The 16859-nt window shown below is 41.1% G+C and overlaps 1 protein-coding gene across 1 annotated transcript in view; it reads left to right on the plus strand.

Annotated features, from left to right (window-relative positions):
* Nucleotides 1-16859, plus strand: part of ALMS1 (ALMS1 centrosome and basal body associated protein) — a 132436-nt gene that overhangs the window by 103010 nt on the left and 12567 nt on the right. The window contains exons 14-19 of the mRNA XM_054029647.1: nucleotides 3471-3588; nucleotides 5065-5313; nucleotides 6524-6771; nucleotides 8014-8194; nucleotides 9664-9727; nucleotides 14220-14319. Of these exons, the coding sequence (XP_053885622.1) occupies nucleotides 3471-3588; nucleotides 5065-5313; nucleotides 6524-6771; nucleotides 8014-8194; nucleotides 9664-9727; nucleotides 14220-14319 (960 nt within the window). The remainder of the gene's footprint in view (nucleotides 1-3470; nucleotides 3589-5064; nucleotides 5314-6523; nucleotides 6772-8013; nucleotides 8195-9663; nucleotides 9728-14219; nucleotides 14320-16859) is intronic.

The following is a 16859-nucleotide window of genomic DNA, read 5'->3' on the forward strand; positions in this document are numbered from 1 at the left end:
TTTGAGCATTTGTTGTACATATAGACATTCCTCAACCTGCTCTCCATCCCCTCACCTCAGAGTCCTTTACCAACCAGGATTCTGCAGTGGAAAGGAAACTGAGAGGCAATTGGAGTGCTCTATCCTCTTATGCCCTGGACTAAGGGCGCAAGGGTGTTCCGAGCACAATCATGTCCACATGGACGCTTCTGGCCAAAGATTTAGAACTCAAGTGGATGGGATGTGTGCACATCATTAGTAGAATGTACATATGAACAACAGATCTTTAAGAACTCCAGTTACTGTACAGGTAAGTAACTTTCCTTTTTGCTTATAGAAACCACTACTCCAAGACACAGTACTGCACAATATTTAAATTATTATAGAATATATATGTTGTATAAGAAAGTGGCACCCTTTTTATAATCAGTTTTTATTATATCTGTGCTTTATCTGAGTAATATTGTCAACTCTTCTTCCACAGAACGCTGTTTTGGATAATTTTTTTTATTTATTAATCATTTCAATGCCAATTTTATGCTCAACAGTATACAAACTCTGGACCCTTCCTCAGGGTATTTGCTATCTAATATAATTTATCTCATTCCTAAGGCACCCCTCAAAGCTATATCTGGCACCAACTGCAAAACCAAGGTTTGTGTTGAAGTTGGTCTGAATGGAAATAAGCATGTATATATTCATTGCTGAATGACTGCATATATCTAATCCTTCTTGAATGCTGAGATGCTTGTTTCGATGGGAGGGAAATCATGTTGTTCTGCATATAGAATAAGGATTCTGTTTCCCCAGAACGTATATCTGCATTTTGATTCTGTTCTCTGATAATGCAGGTGTGTATCTGCCACATCTGTCTTGTAAAATCTGCCAGAGCAGTAATTGATTTTACAAGATGCGAAGTGACACATTCCTGTATGTGTGAGAATAAAAACCAGGCCCTTTAAATGTGGCGATTGAAATTATGCATTGTGTCGATTTGGTGACAATGAAGGTACAATAGTTCATGAGCAATAAATTATAGCTCCTGTCGTTCCCATCATATTTAGTATTATGAGTTATTAATAGAATACTGATTACTGTGATAGGTGTGAAAAATCTGTTTCCTAATTAAAAATGAAGCACAACTAACTTCGTTGTAACAGCTGTTTGACGCCACATTGTCAAAATTGACGGCTATAGAAGCATTGTCAATAACTGCAATGCTATTTAAGCACCAACATATCCCTATTTACGTAATCAGAATACAAAGCTTGCGTAACTAGATGCATTATATTCACAGACAAAAGACCCTACATTTTAAAGGGCAATAAGATCATTATACAAACTTACAAAGCCATCTCATTCAATATTAGATCTCTGAGTGCAGCTAGTTCTATTTTTATATTGAACTAAAAGATACTAGTGCCTGTGCAACCTCCCACCCTTGGCACTTAGCGCCTTGTTTCTTATAAATTACTATTTTCTGGACAGGTTTCACCTCAGTAAAGAACACTGATTTTGGGGGGTACAGAAAAGTGGGGGAACCTTTACTGATGCCTTTTTGAAAGTCCTTTGCTTTCTCTCTGGTACAATAGAACCAGAAATCATTACTGAGCAGTAAGAGAACACATCAGCATTCCAGGATAGTCCCTTCCCCTAACAGGCCCTGCAACGTTCAGGTACCCTTGGTCCAGAGGGTGGGAATGTGTGGCTCACTTTAGAGCAGGGTTCTCACAACAAAATTTTTGGTGGCCTCAGAGTGCAGCCACCAACTCTTGCTGGTGGCCACACTGACACTTTTCCCTAAAATTATTTATTTTCTTGAAGTTACTAAAGTAATATGCACATACATACTTCCAAATCATTGTAATGTATTTATGTAAGGTTTGGGTGTTTTGTTTTGTTTTTGCAGACTCAATAATAAAAATAATGCCGTTATCTCTATTATTTACTGGACCTAACACAATAGAAATACAAATAAGGGGCTTTGAACGTTCTTGTCTTTTTTATTATTGTTTCTTTTGCTTTTTTGGTAAAAGTGGTTGTCTGTACAACAAATCTGAAGTAAATTTAAAAATGATTTGACATAATAGAAGTCGAAATAATAATGAAAAACATATCTGGGTGGCTTCGCTCTGGGGAGGGGAGGGGAGGCATGGCTGCGGCTGGCCTGGGGCTCCTCTGGGTGTGTGTGTGGGGGGGGGGGGGGCAGGGGAGACTCGGGGTTTCAGTGAGCCCAGAGCTCCTCTGGCTGGGGAAGGGAGTGAGGGGGTTCTTGGCTTTTGCCAGCCAGGAGCTCCTCTGGGCAGGGGTGTGTGTGTTGGGGGCGAGTCTTGGGGCTTCGGCCAGCCCGGGGCTCCTCTGGCCGAGAGGGTAGGGGTGCTTGGGGCTTCTCCTGGCGGGGGGCTTGTGACCTCAGCTGCAGGGGGTCTCGGTGCTCTGGTTGCCAGGGAGTGGGGGGATGCAGGCGGAACAGTTAGAGTTGGGGGCTAGCCTCCCCAAAGGGGGGCTCCACCTACTGCCCATCCGCCCCCGCTTGCCTCCTGTGTCCCTCCTCAGTCCCTCGCCCGCTGCTCGCCTCCTCTCACTCCCCCACCTGCCACAGACACCCTCCTGCCCGCCGTGTGAACCCCTGCTCACTGGTGGCTCACCGCTCACCTCTCCTTCCCCAACTCGCAGCCAGACCTCCCCGCCCGCCACCTCACCCTGCTGCTGGCTTGCTGCTCGCCTCCTTACTCCCCTGCCAGGCCCCTGCCACTCGCCTCACCGCTTACCTCCTTGCCCATCCGCTGCTCGCCTCACCACTGGCCTCCGCACCCCCCTGAAATGTTAGTACAATATTTATATTCCAATTGATTTTTGTATAATTGTAAAATTGTAAAAAATAAAAATGAGAAAGTCAGCAATTTTTCAGTACTAGTGTGGCTGTGACACTTCTTTGTATTTTTATGTCTGTTTTTGTAAGCAAGTAGTTTTTAAGTGAGATGAAACTTTGGGGTTCGCAAGACAAATCAGAGTCCTGAAAGAGGTACAGTAGTCTGGAAATGTTGAGAGCCACTGTGCTAGTGCATGAAGTTAAAGATTTAAAAAATGTCATTTCTAAAACAGTTTTTATTTTAAGAAAGCATATAATATAAATGTTTGAATGGATGTGCATTAGGATTTCGTGGCTGATTGCGTTAGTTACTGGTGGCAGACCTGTTACAGCATTGCCATTTTCTCACCGGAAAAATTGGCAGAGTGAAGCTCCTAGTTAACCAGGTTGGATGCCAGCAATGTACGTCCGTTCTTCTAAACAAAAGGGAGCCAAGGTTGGCTGAATTGTGTAGAATGTTGTGGAAAGGTGTTTGTAGGCCTGTGCTTGATTGTTAATTGAATCATTTTAAGAACTGAGCTTGTGACTATTGTTCCCTTGCAGCTTGACCCCTCACCCCTGCCCCCATGCTGACTTGAGTCAAATAGCAATCCCCAAGAACCTGTTATGTTTTTTCTAGATGGCAGACTCTGTTATTTCATCAGATTCTGTTGCTACAATCAACAGTTCCTGGGGACCAAGTTCTGCCCTCAGTAACAAGCGACACACGCGGATGTTAAACAAGGGCATCCAAGCAGGTGAGTTTCTTCTCTGCTTATTCACTTCTGGCTTTCATCTCTTCAAAACCATTGTAGAGGGCTGCTTCAGAGTCTAATCCATGTCTTTGGAGACAGGTATGTACACTGGGCATTCACTGCCCACAAATTGCACTGCTTAGATCCTTTCACAATAAAGTATTGTGGTGACTCCCACTGTGCTACTGGCCAATGTCGTTGCTCATCTGAGTTCTGCTAACCCAGACCTTTAATCCGTCTCAGTATCAAATAAGTGACTTAGCTCTAGCTTCCATGTTATTTTTCTCTTGCAAGAGTTCTAAAGTTCCTGAGATCCTTTGTCTGTATGTAAGTCACTGAATGTCTTTCTAAGCACTCGCTATTTTATCAGTCTAGTCAGCATGCCAACAGCCCCCTATATCCCTGTTTGCAGTGTTGTCCCTTTGAACATCTCTTGTCCTCTGCTTAAGATATGATTTATCCATTGATTGGTATAATTCCTGTGTTCAGGCGTCCCCCACAACCCCCAGTGGCAATTTTCAATTACATCATTCCTTGAAAGCTGGCTTGCAAAATCGTATTTTAAGGGATGAGTGACTGTTTTTGATGGGCAAACAAAATACCTGTTTTTCATTCTCATTATTTTGTGAGTAAACTTTGCACCTGGGCTGGTAAATGTTCATGACATTTTTCCAAGGTTGCTTACAGTTTCTTAAGCCTTGGTTAACACCTTCAGTTTTACACATTCTTAGTTCTCCCTTGCATCCCAACTATTTAAAAATCTTTACAAATAAAATTTAGCATATGTGGAAAGTGCTGGACTGACCACCCTGAACTAAGGATTCTGTTTATCCAGTAAAACGTAAGCAGCACAAGCATACGCTGACTTACCTTTGTGCCTCAACCTGGATACAGGAATCTTCCTCTAGCAGAGAGATGGTAGTTCACTCCCTCATCCCATTCAGTGCTTGACCTTTGCTGTAACTGCCAACAAGGGAGCCAGTTAGTTCCAGTTGTATTAATGGTGTTGTGATGTAGACACCTTTTGCCCTGGGAGCCAGACTGATGCCACAAAACGAACTTCACGTGGATCATCACATAATAACAACCCTTGGTCACTGAACTTGAGCTGGATTTGGAGTGATAACTTAAAAGGCGTGAGTCTGTTTTTGCCAACCCTTAGAGTCCTCCAGCCCCATATTTAAGATTACAGTAAAATGGCAAAAAAACTCTGACAAAACCTGCACAAGTACCACCTTCTGAATCACTAACACCACATTCTGCAGCTTGTAGATGTTCCTCGGCAGTCTTCCATCAATCTTCTGGTCTGGTTCAACCCAGCTTAGCTTATGAGATCTGACATGGTTATAGTACACGGGGGCATGGCACTAGTGCCACTTACTTAGTTTGAAGGACCAGAGAGGGCTTTCCAACATCGTAGCGTATCATGTCACTGTTGCTCCAGAATAATGTGTTCCTTTTTCTTTCTTTTGACTACAGGAGATTTGGAGATTGTGAACAGTGCAACTAAGAAAAACACTCGGGATGTTGGTATGACTTTCCCCACCCCAAGATCTAGCCAAGCGAGGCCACAGAAACCCTCAAGTTGTGCCAATGGTGATCTTGGGCAGTTGGATGGTGTGTTTTCAGATTTTCAAAACCCAGCAGGCAAGGGGAAACAGGAGGGACAGCCAGACAATTTTCTCGTGGACAAAAAGACAGGAAGCAACAGGCCGCAGCTATCACAAGGTCAGTCCCAAGTATTGCATCTTTGTGAATGGGAAAGTGCTCACATTTCACATCAGCCAGCATATATTACCAGTACACAATGTATACTATCATGAGATCTCTAGCTGGCCCTGTAAGAACAGTCTCTAACAATGGCACAACTATATATTTTTTTAAAAGGCAATGGAATCACTAACATTTATCAAGTGTTTATAGTTGATTATTTTTAGTGCCCCAAAGTGTTAGAGCTCACAATCTAAATTTCGGACATGATATATCAAATGATGGTGACAAATATAGGGAGTGAATGTGGCAAGAAAAGACAAATCAAGTATACGCTCACATGGATACTTTGTTTAGGCATCTGAACATCTTAGCATTTCTGTGAAGTTGCATATATTAAAATGATAATATTCAGTATTTCATATCTTTACTGATTCATTTATTGAGGGCTTCATGGAATAAGTGAGTTTTCAAATGAAGAGAAGGTCATAATGTTGGAAGGAAGTGTTCTTGTCTCCCTCTTCAGCTGTGGTTGTATCTTGGGGAAGGACAGGGTCCGGCCTTCTAATTTGAATTTCCCATCAACACTCAGCTGCATAGCTGTTGAAATGTTCTAAAATATGTTGTTTTCCATCCCTTGATACAATTTTTCATCATCTTTTTGGTTAGGAACAGATAATGCTACTCATCACAGTCTTGTGTCTGCTTCACTTGAAAACTTCTAAAGGGTATCTTCTAGTTGTATTTAAATTCCAGAAGGCTATAAACTCAGGAGGGCCTAGCACTCGCATGAACCTAATGGCTTTGGAAGATGAAAAGCGTGTGCCCTCAGAAACATCTTTAAAGAACCATAGGACTCTTTGGGTTCACAGGTGCTTTAGAAATGTGAAATAATTATTAAATGAGTGTATAAGTAAAGAGAAATTTCTTAGGTGAGCCATTTCAAAGAGTATTTTATCCATGTTCGTTGATAGAGACTCAAGGTCTTTCTCTAGTGTTTGGCAAATGCAGTTGTTTGAAACAGCCCTGGAGTTTACATGAATAGTCCCATTGAAGTCAGTGGAACTATTGATGAGCAATGACAGTAGGATCAGGCCTCTAATTGTGTTTAGTGACACTGTGCATACAGAGAGGCTCAAAGGGAGATTGAAAATGAGAAATTATATATTCTTTACAATAAATTTTTCTCTAATTTTTCTTTTTTGGCTCTAAAAAATATTTTCAATAGGAGTTTCCTGGTTTGTTCCTGCTGAGGATTTAAAGTCCGACTCTAGGAAGGAGAACAAATCTAACTCCTTTTCTGGTCCAGGTCCATCCTGGTTTGAGCCACTTGCCAACACAATGCCGTGGAGAGAGCCACTCCGAGAAAGGAACTGGAAAGAGCAGCAAGGCAGCATCAAGATTCAACCAGTAGTAGTCCCAGTAAGAGATGTTGAGAACAAGCCCCCAAGACCATTTGTGAAAATGACGCTGCAGGTAAGAACACTCCACTGTAGAGGTTCTTGTTTTGCTTTAAGTTTGGAGGAGAGAGGGGAAAAGATGGAGAAAATGAAGCCATGTTTAAGTGCTCATAGAAACAAAACTTGTGGCCCTGATTTTCACCACTTTGCTTTCACTGCTGTAGGTAGTCAACAAGTACAACACTATTGCTGTTTTTAAAAAAAGGATTGGATAATTTTATACTTTTTATAACACCTATGGCTGTACAAGCTAAGATAATCAGGATAATCAAATCTCATGTTTCAGGGCTTCAGCAGGAATGTAGCAGCAGCAGTAGCAAGTCAAATTTTTTTAATTGCTGCCCTGCAGAAGTATCCATGGATGCGTAGTAATAAAGATTAAAGAGTGTGATACATTTTAAACAGTGAATACAATAAAAACAGGAAACTTACCTATGAAGTGGAAACTAAAATGGGGATTTCATGTACCCACGCAGCAAACTATATAGACACTCAAGGTCAAGTGTGAAAATACAGTTTTATGGTGATGATCAAAAGTGAGGAGGGTTGAACAGAAGTTGACGTTAAGGGGCAGTGAGTTTCACACCCAGAGGGCCTACTTCAGCAAGGGCATAATCGCCTGCTGCCTGGAGATATAGGAGTAGAGCAGAGTGAAGGCAGTTGTGTCAGCACAAGCACACATCAGGAAGAAGTTCAAGGAAGGTGTCTCAGATGCAGCCAAGTCATAGTACTCATTGGCTTTGCATATTGAAAGCTTCTTATTACCACTAAACCTTGGGGTTAAAATGGATATGAAATGCCGAGACCCCATTTTAAAGCTTTCCTTAGAAGCCAACATAATGTGGACACTAATGAACATATACTATTTAAAAAGATAGCTATAATGGACTTCAATTTTATTTTGATGGAGGTGTCTAATTCTGTGGTTACCAGTATCTTGTCCTGTGTGTGTGGCTGCCTGATCTTTGACCTGCTTGTTTAAACTGAAGTTTACATCCTTTTTGCAAATTATTTCAGCTACTCTTTTCCTCAGTCAGTTAACTTTCACGTTGTTTAACACCAAAATACTTGTTAACAAGACCCCCAGAGAATTGCTCAACATAATGGATGCAACATTCTGTGCCATGTGAGGATGACTCTTTGAAAGGAATGTTTGCCGTGGTTCACTCATGGGGTTAGATATTTTGATCATCCCCTCCCAGCTTGGAGGAATGTTTTGAAACTACTTTATACTTTGAGGTTTTTTTTACGCTCTTAGGAGGCTCTTGCATTGCACCGCCCTGATTTCATCTCCCGCTCTGGGGAGCGTGTGAAGCGCCTGAAGCTCATCATGGAAGAAAGGAAGCTACAGAGTGTGTTGCAGAGCGAGCGAGAGGAGCTGTTCAATCCCCCTGAGAAGAAGGGTTATAAGAATGCTAATTACCTGCTCTATAACAGAGGTGCCTCATGTTTATGACTTTTCATGCTCTATAGGAAATACTGAATTTACACTGTTTGCCTAAAGAACATTATTCTAAGTGTACATATTTCTGATTAGATTCTTTAACATTATTATTCATTTCATATATGCATCATGAGATTCTTATAATAGGATAGTTATCCATTTTATATAAATTGTACATATGAATAATGACATTGTGATGGGTTGGGTCACAGAAACCCCCTTGGGATTGCCACCTGATGTGCTGAGACTACCTCTGAGCCCATTTTCCCTGGCAGCTTGGGATTTCAGTACCCTGTCTTGTTGAGCAGACACACTAGCCTGCTGCAAACACAGACCCAGGTCTGAACCATGTCCCCCAAAAGCTGCAGGCTTAACTGAAAACAGATTAAAACGTGCTCCTGTCTCCAGCACCCAGATACCCAGTTCCCAATGGGGTCCAAACCCCGAATAAATCCGTTTTACTCTGTATAAAGCTTATACAGGGTAAACTCATAAATTGCCCGCCCTCTATAACACTGATAGAGAGATATGCACAGCTGTTTGCTCCCCCAGGTATTAATACTTGCTCTGAGTTAATTAATAAGCAAAAAGTGATTTTATTAAATATTAAAAGTAGGATTTAAGTGGTTCCAAGTAGTAACAGACAGAACAAATTAAATTACCAAGCAAAATAAAACAAAAACACGCAAGTCTAAGCCTAATACAGCAAGAAACTGATTATAGATGAAACATCACCCTGAGAGATATTCCAATAAGCTTATTTCACAGACTAGACTCCTTTCTACTCTGGGCCCAAACCTTTCCCCAGTACAGTCCTTGTTCCAGTTAGGGTGGTAGCTAGGGGATTTCTCATGACTGCAGCCTCCTTTGTTCTGTTCCACCCCCTTATATATGTTTTGCACAAGGCAGGAATCCTTTGTGCCTCTCTGGGTTCCCACCCCTCCTTCTAAATGGAAAAGCACCAGGTTAAAGATGGATTTCAGTTCAGGAGACATGATCACATGTCACTGTAAGACTTCATTACCCACTTGCCAGTACACACATATACAGGAAGACTTACAAGTAAGCAGAGTCATTTACAACCAATTGTCTTGGTTAATGGGAGCCATCAAGATTCCAAGCCACCATTAATGGACCACACTTTGCATAATTACAATAGGACCTCCGAGTTATATTTCATATTTCTAGTTTCAGATACAAGAAAGATACATTTTATACAAATTGGATGACAACACTCAGTAGATTATAAGCTTTGTAATGATACCTTACAAGAGACCTTTTGCATGAAGCATATTCCAGTTACATGATAGTCTCACTCATTTAACATATTTTCATAAAATCATATAGACTGCAACGTCACAGAGATTATTATAGTAGAACAGTTCTCTGATCTAAACAAACTTGTTCACTGTTTTTGTAAGCTTTAGAGTTTTATCAGGCTCAAAACTTTGCCTTTCCATTTAGACTACCTGGTTAAACAGAAGAGAAGGACAATTCTAAAGAGTGAAATGGTTCAGAGATCAAAACGGTAAGGCTAAGAAAGACTTGTTTCAAATAGACTGTAAATCAGGTGACCTTAATGGGGTGGTGAGGATAGATAAATCACTCTTGCAAGTGACGGTTTGGGACGTTTGGGATACATCAGGTGCTTTAGGTACAAAATGGAAGGTTTTCTGTCAGAAGGTGAGCATGACTGGGACGTTTCCATGGTTTTTTTTAATTTTGGGAAATTCATTTCTTTTAGCTACCTCTGAACATTTCACTGCAGTGTTTGCAAGTCAAACATTGCAGAATTGTGTATGTGAGCACTAGAACTGAAACGGACTAGGAACATAAGCCTTTGGTCAGTGAATAGCCTAGCTGTTGGACAAACTGAGTGAAATGCAAAAAGTAATCAAGCACCACAAATGGTGAAAAGTAAATCAGAGATCTAAAACTTTTACGGGTGTGGAACATAGCAGATGTCTAACAGCACATTCCACTACATGATAATTTGGGACAAGTATTTATATATAGGATATGAAATTGGGTAGACATTGGGGGGGGGAAGTACATAATACTCAGATAATGAATTAAGAATACACAAATAAACTTTGAGATAGGGACAATAAGTGAAAGATAGATATGAAAAATGTGATATCTTTTAGTTGGGTCTTGAAATGATAGAGGAGGAAAGAGGTGAGAAAAGAAGGGAGGAATATTACATCTGCATGATAGTATGTAAAGTATTTAAAGTCTTTTGGCATGAAAAGTGCCACAGAAGCATAAGATACTGAAAGAATCAAAAGAGCAGCCACAGGGATATTGGAGTCAATGGGACTTAAACATATGGCTAGTTACTTTACTGAAGTGGGACTTTAGAGTGTAAGACTATATATAGGGCAAATATATGCTAGAAAGAATAGGTAATATACAAAATAAACCCTGTGATTTAATATGAATGCTGGAAGAGACTGAGCAAGATGATAAATTTGATTTCAGTGCTGTTTGGCATTTCAAAAATTGTTTTAAAGGCCATACATTGAAAGTTCATAGTAACTTTGAAAGTTGCCACTTGTCCTGGGAATGCAGATGCAAAAGTCTTAAAATACTCCGTTACTTTGGGAAAACTGTAATCACAGGTCAGTAGCACTACTTGATCTGTGCCATTAACTGCAGCATCTTCATGAACTCAGAGTTCATAAATATCTGAATTCAGAACATTTCTGCTGATTCACCCAACCTGGATCCAGTTGTGATATTTTTATTGCCATTTACTTGTTCATGCTGCACTCATAACTTTTCTCTCAGTTGAAGTTGGAAAGTAATTTATCACTGTCACTGGCCTTTTAAAATCTGCCCACTTAATGAGCACAATTTTTTGTGGGTTATTCCCCTAGGAGAATATTCTGTTTCTCCTTACGCTTTGTTAGAATTACAAATCAGCTGTGGAACAGGGTGCTGAATTTAGCTACAGTTGTGTATTCCCTACGTAAGTTAAATATCTCCATGAATGGGTGAGCCAGTGGCCTAATACCTGAACAGCAGATTACTTTCTAGTTAATGAGGCACCTCCGGCCATCCTGGAAGGAGCCCTGGAGAGTAAGGGGGATGATAGTCTGAAGCAGTCCTATTAGACCTTCCCACCCCCATCCAGTAGATCATTTGTAGGGCTGAAGAGGCTTTGATTCCCTTTCCAGTGGAGAACTTGTATGGCCTGAGGTAGAAACTTCAAAACAGAGTATGTGCTAATGTCTAATAGGGATCACGGATGGTGATAACTCTAACAAATATGCCTTAAACTGATTGTTTTGCACAGAAAAGCTCTCTCAGATGGAATATATGTCATTATAGAATGATAAGATAAATACAAAATCTAGGCAGTGGGTCTTAGTAGGCGAATGCTTTTCTCTTCCTGAAAATACATGGCAGACGTGGCAGTTTTGTCTCTGGGTGCATGTTTCCGTGCGCAGTGGGGAACTGAGCACATTGGCCAGAGGTAAGGCAGTGTTGCTGGCAAGTGCTCCGCAATCTCTTTATGCGGCTGAGCCGTTGCACCTCAGCTCTGACCTGCAACACGCTCCTCTATGGTTTTGGACCTCTCCTCAGCAAAGACAGCTAGTTGTGCTGTTACAAGCCAAATTGGGCCATGGTTTTATGGGGTGGGATTTTCAAAAGTGCTCAGCATCAACCTAGTTCTACTTCCACTGAAATCATATGGAAGTCTTACCTTTGACTTCAGTGGAAACAGGGTTTGGCTTGTACTGAAAGCTTTTGAAAATCCCATCCATGATAATAGTACCTTTCTGTTGTACACCACTTTTGATTAGTAATACTCAAAGTGCTTCACAATATTTAATGTATTTATCCTCACAACAGCCCTGTGAAGTAGGTTGGTGCTATTAGCCCCATTTTCTAGATGATGAACTGAGGCACCGAGAAGCTAAGTTACTTGCCCAAGGTCACACAGGAAGTTTGTGTCAGAGTAGAGAATCCAACCCAGATCTCCCCAAGTAGTAGGCTAATGCACTAACCACTTCAGGCCACCCTTCCTGATGAAGTGGATGAAGCATCCACCCAGAGAATGAAATCGCCAGTAACCTTTTCACTTATGAACTGATGTAATTCTATACCTGTGACTTCAGAGGTAAAAGACCAGTGTATTGATCCAAGTACCGCCTAATTCCTTCAGTTTAAGTCTTAGTAGAAGTAAAACTAAGAATCCAAATGTTACTCATTTTGTCTTCTCTATAGAGGTAATGCTGCTAGTGAAGTTTTTAGAAATGTTGGGCTTCTGGGAGCAGCCACAAACAGAGTAGGAAAACAGGGACAAAAGAGAAGGTATGTCTGTGAGACGGTAGTAGCAAAGAGGAACTGTTAATACTGTCGTGGCCATGTTCTTATTTTTATAATGGAGTTCTTTCTTTAAGTGTCCTATTTTAATTTGCATATGCCTACTCCCACAAGAATCAGCTTCATAGGGTATATCTGCTCTGGAGTTTAACTCAAGTTAACTGATTACTAATTCAAACATGTTAACTGACATGTTTGTGGGTAGTCTGGACTCTCTACAAATGTGTGTGGTTTATCCTAGTCTGAGCTTTAGATATTGCATAGGAATCAGGTTCAGCATTGGTCAAATTCATTCCCTGGGACCGTTGGGGGTGGTGGAAGGATAATTTAAAGTAGGGAGAGTCTGCTTTATCTAGTACTGTGCCATTTCTTTTCCTGCTAACCTCCCTCACTTCCATACCCTGTGATGTATTTTACAGACCTGCTAAATGTCAAATTGGTGCAAGTTACACAACTTTGCCACTTGCCCCTGTTTTCTGACCATCTTATGTCCTTGCTGAAATTAGCACAGAGGCTTCCATGGGAGATGCACCCTCTTACTCTTAGCTACATTTGATCTATGTATCCCTCATCCTCAAAACAGAATCCACTGAAGCCATTTCAAATGAGTACCAGTTGAAGGAATAAATGTGTTTAAAAGAAAATCTGTTTCCAATTCCCTCTGGCACTGTAGGCCGTGATCTGATTAAATCTGTTGCATAAAAGAGCAAAGCAATAAATCTCTTAAAATAATATATTGTAGGTACAACACTGTGTGTGTAGAAAGTTTCTGCTGTATTCACTCAATCTCAAATCTGTGTGAGAAAAGAAGCAAGGTACAGTTTCTCTTGTTTAAGTATTATACAAGGCTGACCATTTAGAATATGGTAGGGTCTCTGCTCCAATTGTTGTTTTTATTATTGGAGGCATGCAGTCCTACATGAACTTGGCAGCCATTTTCATGAAATTAGCAGTTTCCAGTCTTAAAACAGACACAAGACTCAGAGCTTTGGGGAATGTGGGCTGAGCACAGCTGTGCCACCCTAGGAAGAGGGTACAGTGTCTGTTGCCTTCTGTGCCTAGCCAGTGTGTAGAAGGGAAACTAAGATCCTGACCCCTGTAGAGAACTGGCAACAGCAGCACTGGCCTTGCAGAGGTCCTTGTCCTTATGCTTCCTGCGTTCAAGGCTTCCCATTATTCCTGGGTCCTGCCTGGAGGAGGCTCAACAGGAGGAGAGGGCAAAATCTGGCCCTAGAGCTTTGGATAGCACAGATGATTCTCCCAAATTTGACCCATTTCAAGTGTTTTCTCACCACACAAATATCTACCATTTACAGATAAACTTGGTATTTGGGATCCAACATGCCCATCCACTGGTGGTACCATTCCCTGCTGGTGATCCTGAAAGTTGCACTTTTTGGAGAGTGCTGCCATATCATTGACGTTACTCCCAAAAATACTCTTTTAGGGGGTGATACTTCAATGAATGGCATTGTGGGATGTGGAAGCTTCCAGTACCATGGCTGGCTGTGATCGTGTCTTCCACGTTTGGCCTCCATGACACCAGCAACCCCAAAAGATAATCTTTCTCTGCTATATTTGGCCAGAAGCCTTTAAGAGAACATGAAGATAAAAAGCAGGATGCTTTTTTCACTAACAAGGTCCTTTATTCCCAAGTAACTTTTTTTTATCTTTGTATTTACACTAAGAATCTATGAACAGCTGCCTGAGGTGCAGAAGAGGCGAGAGGAAGAAAAAAGAAAATCTGAATATACTTCCTATCGGCTGAAAGCACAGCTTTACAAAACGGTAGGTGTTCTGTCTCACAAGCCGGCCTTCTATGGGTCACCAAGGAAAAGAGAATTCCAGGCAAACAAGTTAGACTAGGATATTCAGGATCTCTTACTTTGGGTCAAATTCATTTACTCTACATGAAATCACTATAAAGTGAGTGCAGAACTGGTCGAAAAACTATTTTTCAGAGTAATTATCAATGATTCACGGTCAAACTGGAACGTTCTATCTAGTGGGGTCCTTCATGGGTCTGTCTTGGGTCCAGTACTGTTCAATATTTTCATTAATGTCTTAGATAATGGAGTGGAGAGTATGTTTATAAAATTTGCAGATGACACCAAGTGTTTTGGAGGACAGGATTTGAATTCAAAATGACCTTGGCAAATAGGAGAATTAGTCTGAAAATAACAAGATAAAATCCAGTAAAGACAAGTGCAAAGTACTACCACTTAGAAAGGAAAAATCAGATGTCCAGCTACAACATGAGGAATAACTGACTAGATCGTAGTACTGCAGACAAGGATCTGGGGGTTATAGTGGATCACAAATTGAATATGAATCAACAATGTGATGCAGTTGCAAAAAAGATGGGTATATTAACAGGAGTTTGTATGTAAGACACAAAAGCTAATTGTTTTGCTCTACTCAGCACTGGAGCAGTGTTCCAGTTCTGGGCACCACATTTTAGGAAAGATGTGGATAAATTGGCGAGAGTTCAGAGGAGAGCAACAAAAATGATAGAAGGTTTAGAAAACCTGACATATGAGGAAGGATTTTCAAAAAAATAGAGCATGTTTAGTCTAGAGAAGACTGAGAGGGGACCTGTTAAGTCGTCAAATATGTTAAGGACAGTTGTAAAGAATGTGGTGATCAGTTGTTCTCCATGTAATCAGCTTAGTTTGCAGCAAGAGAGATTTAGGTCAGATATTAAGAAAAACTTTATAAGGATAGTTAAATACTGGAATAGGTTATCAAGGGAGGTTGAGGAACCCCTGTCATTGAAGGTTTTTAAGAACGAGTTAAACAAATATCTGTCAGAGATGATCTAGGTTTACTTGGTCCTGCCTCAGCATCAGGGGGCATGGACTAGATGACTTCTCAAGGTCCCTTCCTAGCCCTACATTTATATGATTCTATTATATTTATATATTTTCTATAGTATGCATCTCTGTATGTGGATGCTGTACAGAATATATATAACATTTAAACTAGGCTGCAGTGACCCAATTTAGCCACACTTCAACAAACCAACCTCTGCTCTGCCTTCTACCCCAACGTGCACACTCAATACATAAAAACGAAAAAGAAAGTCTGTTAAAAAGGGAGGAAAAATGGTCCCAAATAAATATGACTAGAAAGGCCTTGCCTCAATCCCTGAAGACAGAACAGAGCGATTCTGGTGGGCATACTGAAAGTGTTCCAATGATAACATCTTTGAATTCTGGTGTTTAGCCCTGGTGTATATTATAAACACAAGAGCTTTCAGAATTCACAGTGGGATTTGCAAAGCATGTTTGACAAGTTTAATAAGGAATCACTGTCCTTGTTATAGCTTTGGTTGTAGGATTTGGGAGGACTTTGAAAAAATGACTTGTTAACCCTTTGGAGACTGGACAGTAGATTCTTAAGTATTCATTTAGCTGGCAGGTTGGCTAATGTTAATGTACTCAAGATTAATACTCAGAATTCCTTATGCAGTTAAGTTGTGACTTAAAGGCAGCTAGAGTAAAAGATAGAATCATAGAAGATTAGGGTTGGAAGGGACCTCAGGAGGTCATCTAGTCCAACCCCCTGCTCAAAGTAGGACCACTCCCCAACTAAATCATCCCAGCCAGGGCTTTGTCAAGCCTGACCTTAAAAACCTCTAAGGAAGGAGATTCCACCACCTCCCTAGGTAACCCATTCCAGTGCTTCATCACCCTCCTAGTGAAACAGGTTTTCCTAATATCCAACCTAAACCTCCCCCACTGCAACTTGAGACCATTACTCCTTGTTCTGTCATCTGGTACCATTGAGAACAGTCTAGAGCCATCCTCTTTGGAACCCCCCTTCAGGTAGTTGAAAGCAGCTATCAAATCCCCCCTCATTCTTCTCTTCTGCAGACTAAACAATCTCAGTTCCCTCAGCCTCTCCTCATAAGTCATGTGCTCCAGCCCCCTAATCATTTTTGTTGTCCTCCGATGGACTCTTTCCAATTTTTCCACATCCTTCTTGTAATGTAGGGCCCAAAACTGGACACAGTACTCCAGATGAGGCCTCACCAATGTCGAATAGAGGGGAATGATCACGTCCCTTGATCTGCTGGCAATGCCCCTACTTATACAGCCCAAAATGCCATTAGCCTTCTTGGCAGTAAGGGCACACTGTCGACTCATATCCAGCTTCTTGTCCACTGTAACCCCTGTGTCCTTTTCTGCAGAACTGCTGCCTAACCATTCGGTTCCTAGTCTGTAGCAGTGCATGGGATTCTTCCATCCTAAGTGCAGGACTTTGCCCTTGTCCTTGTTGAACCTCATCAGGTTTCTTTTGGCCCAATCCTCTAATTTGTCTAGGTC

This window comes from Malaclemys terrapin, chromosome 5, assembly GCF_027887155.1.
Source record: "Malaclemys terrapin pileata isolate rMalTer1 chromosome 5, rMalTer1.hap1, whole genome shotgun sequence".
Taxonomy (NCBI): domain Eukaryota; kingdom Metazoa; phylum Chordata; order Testudines; family Emydidae; genus Malaclemys; species Malaclemys terrapin.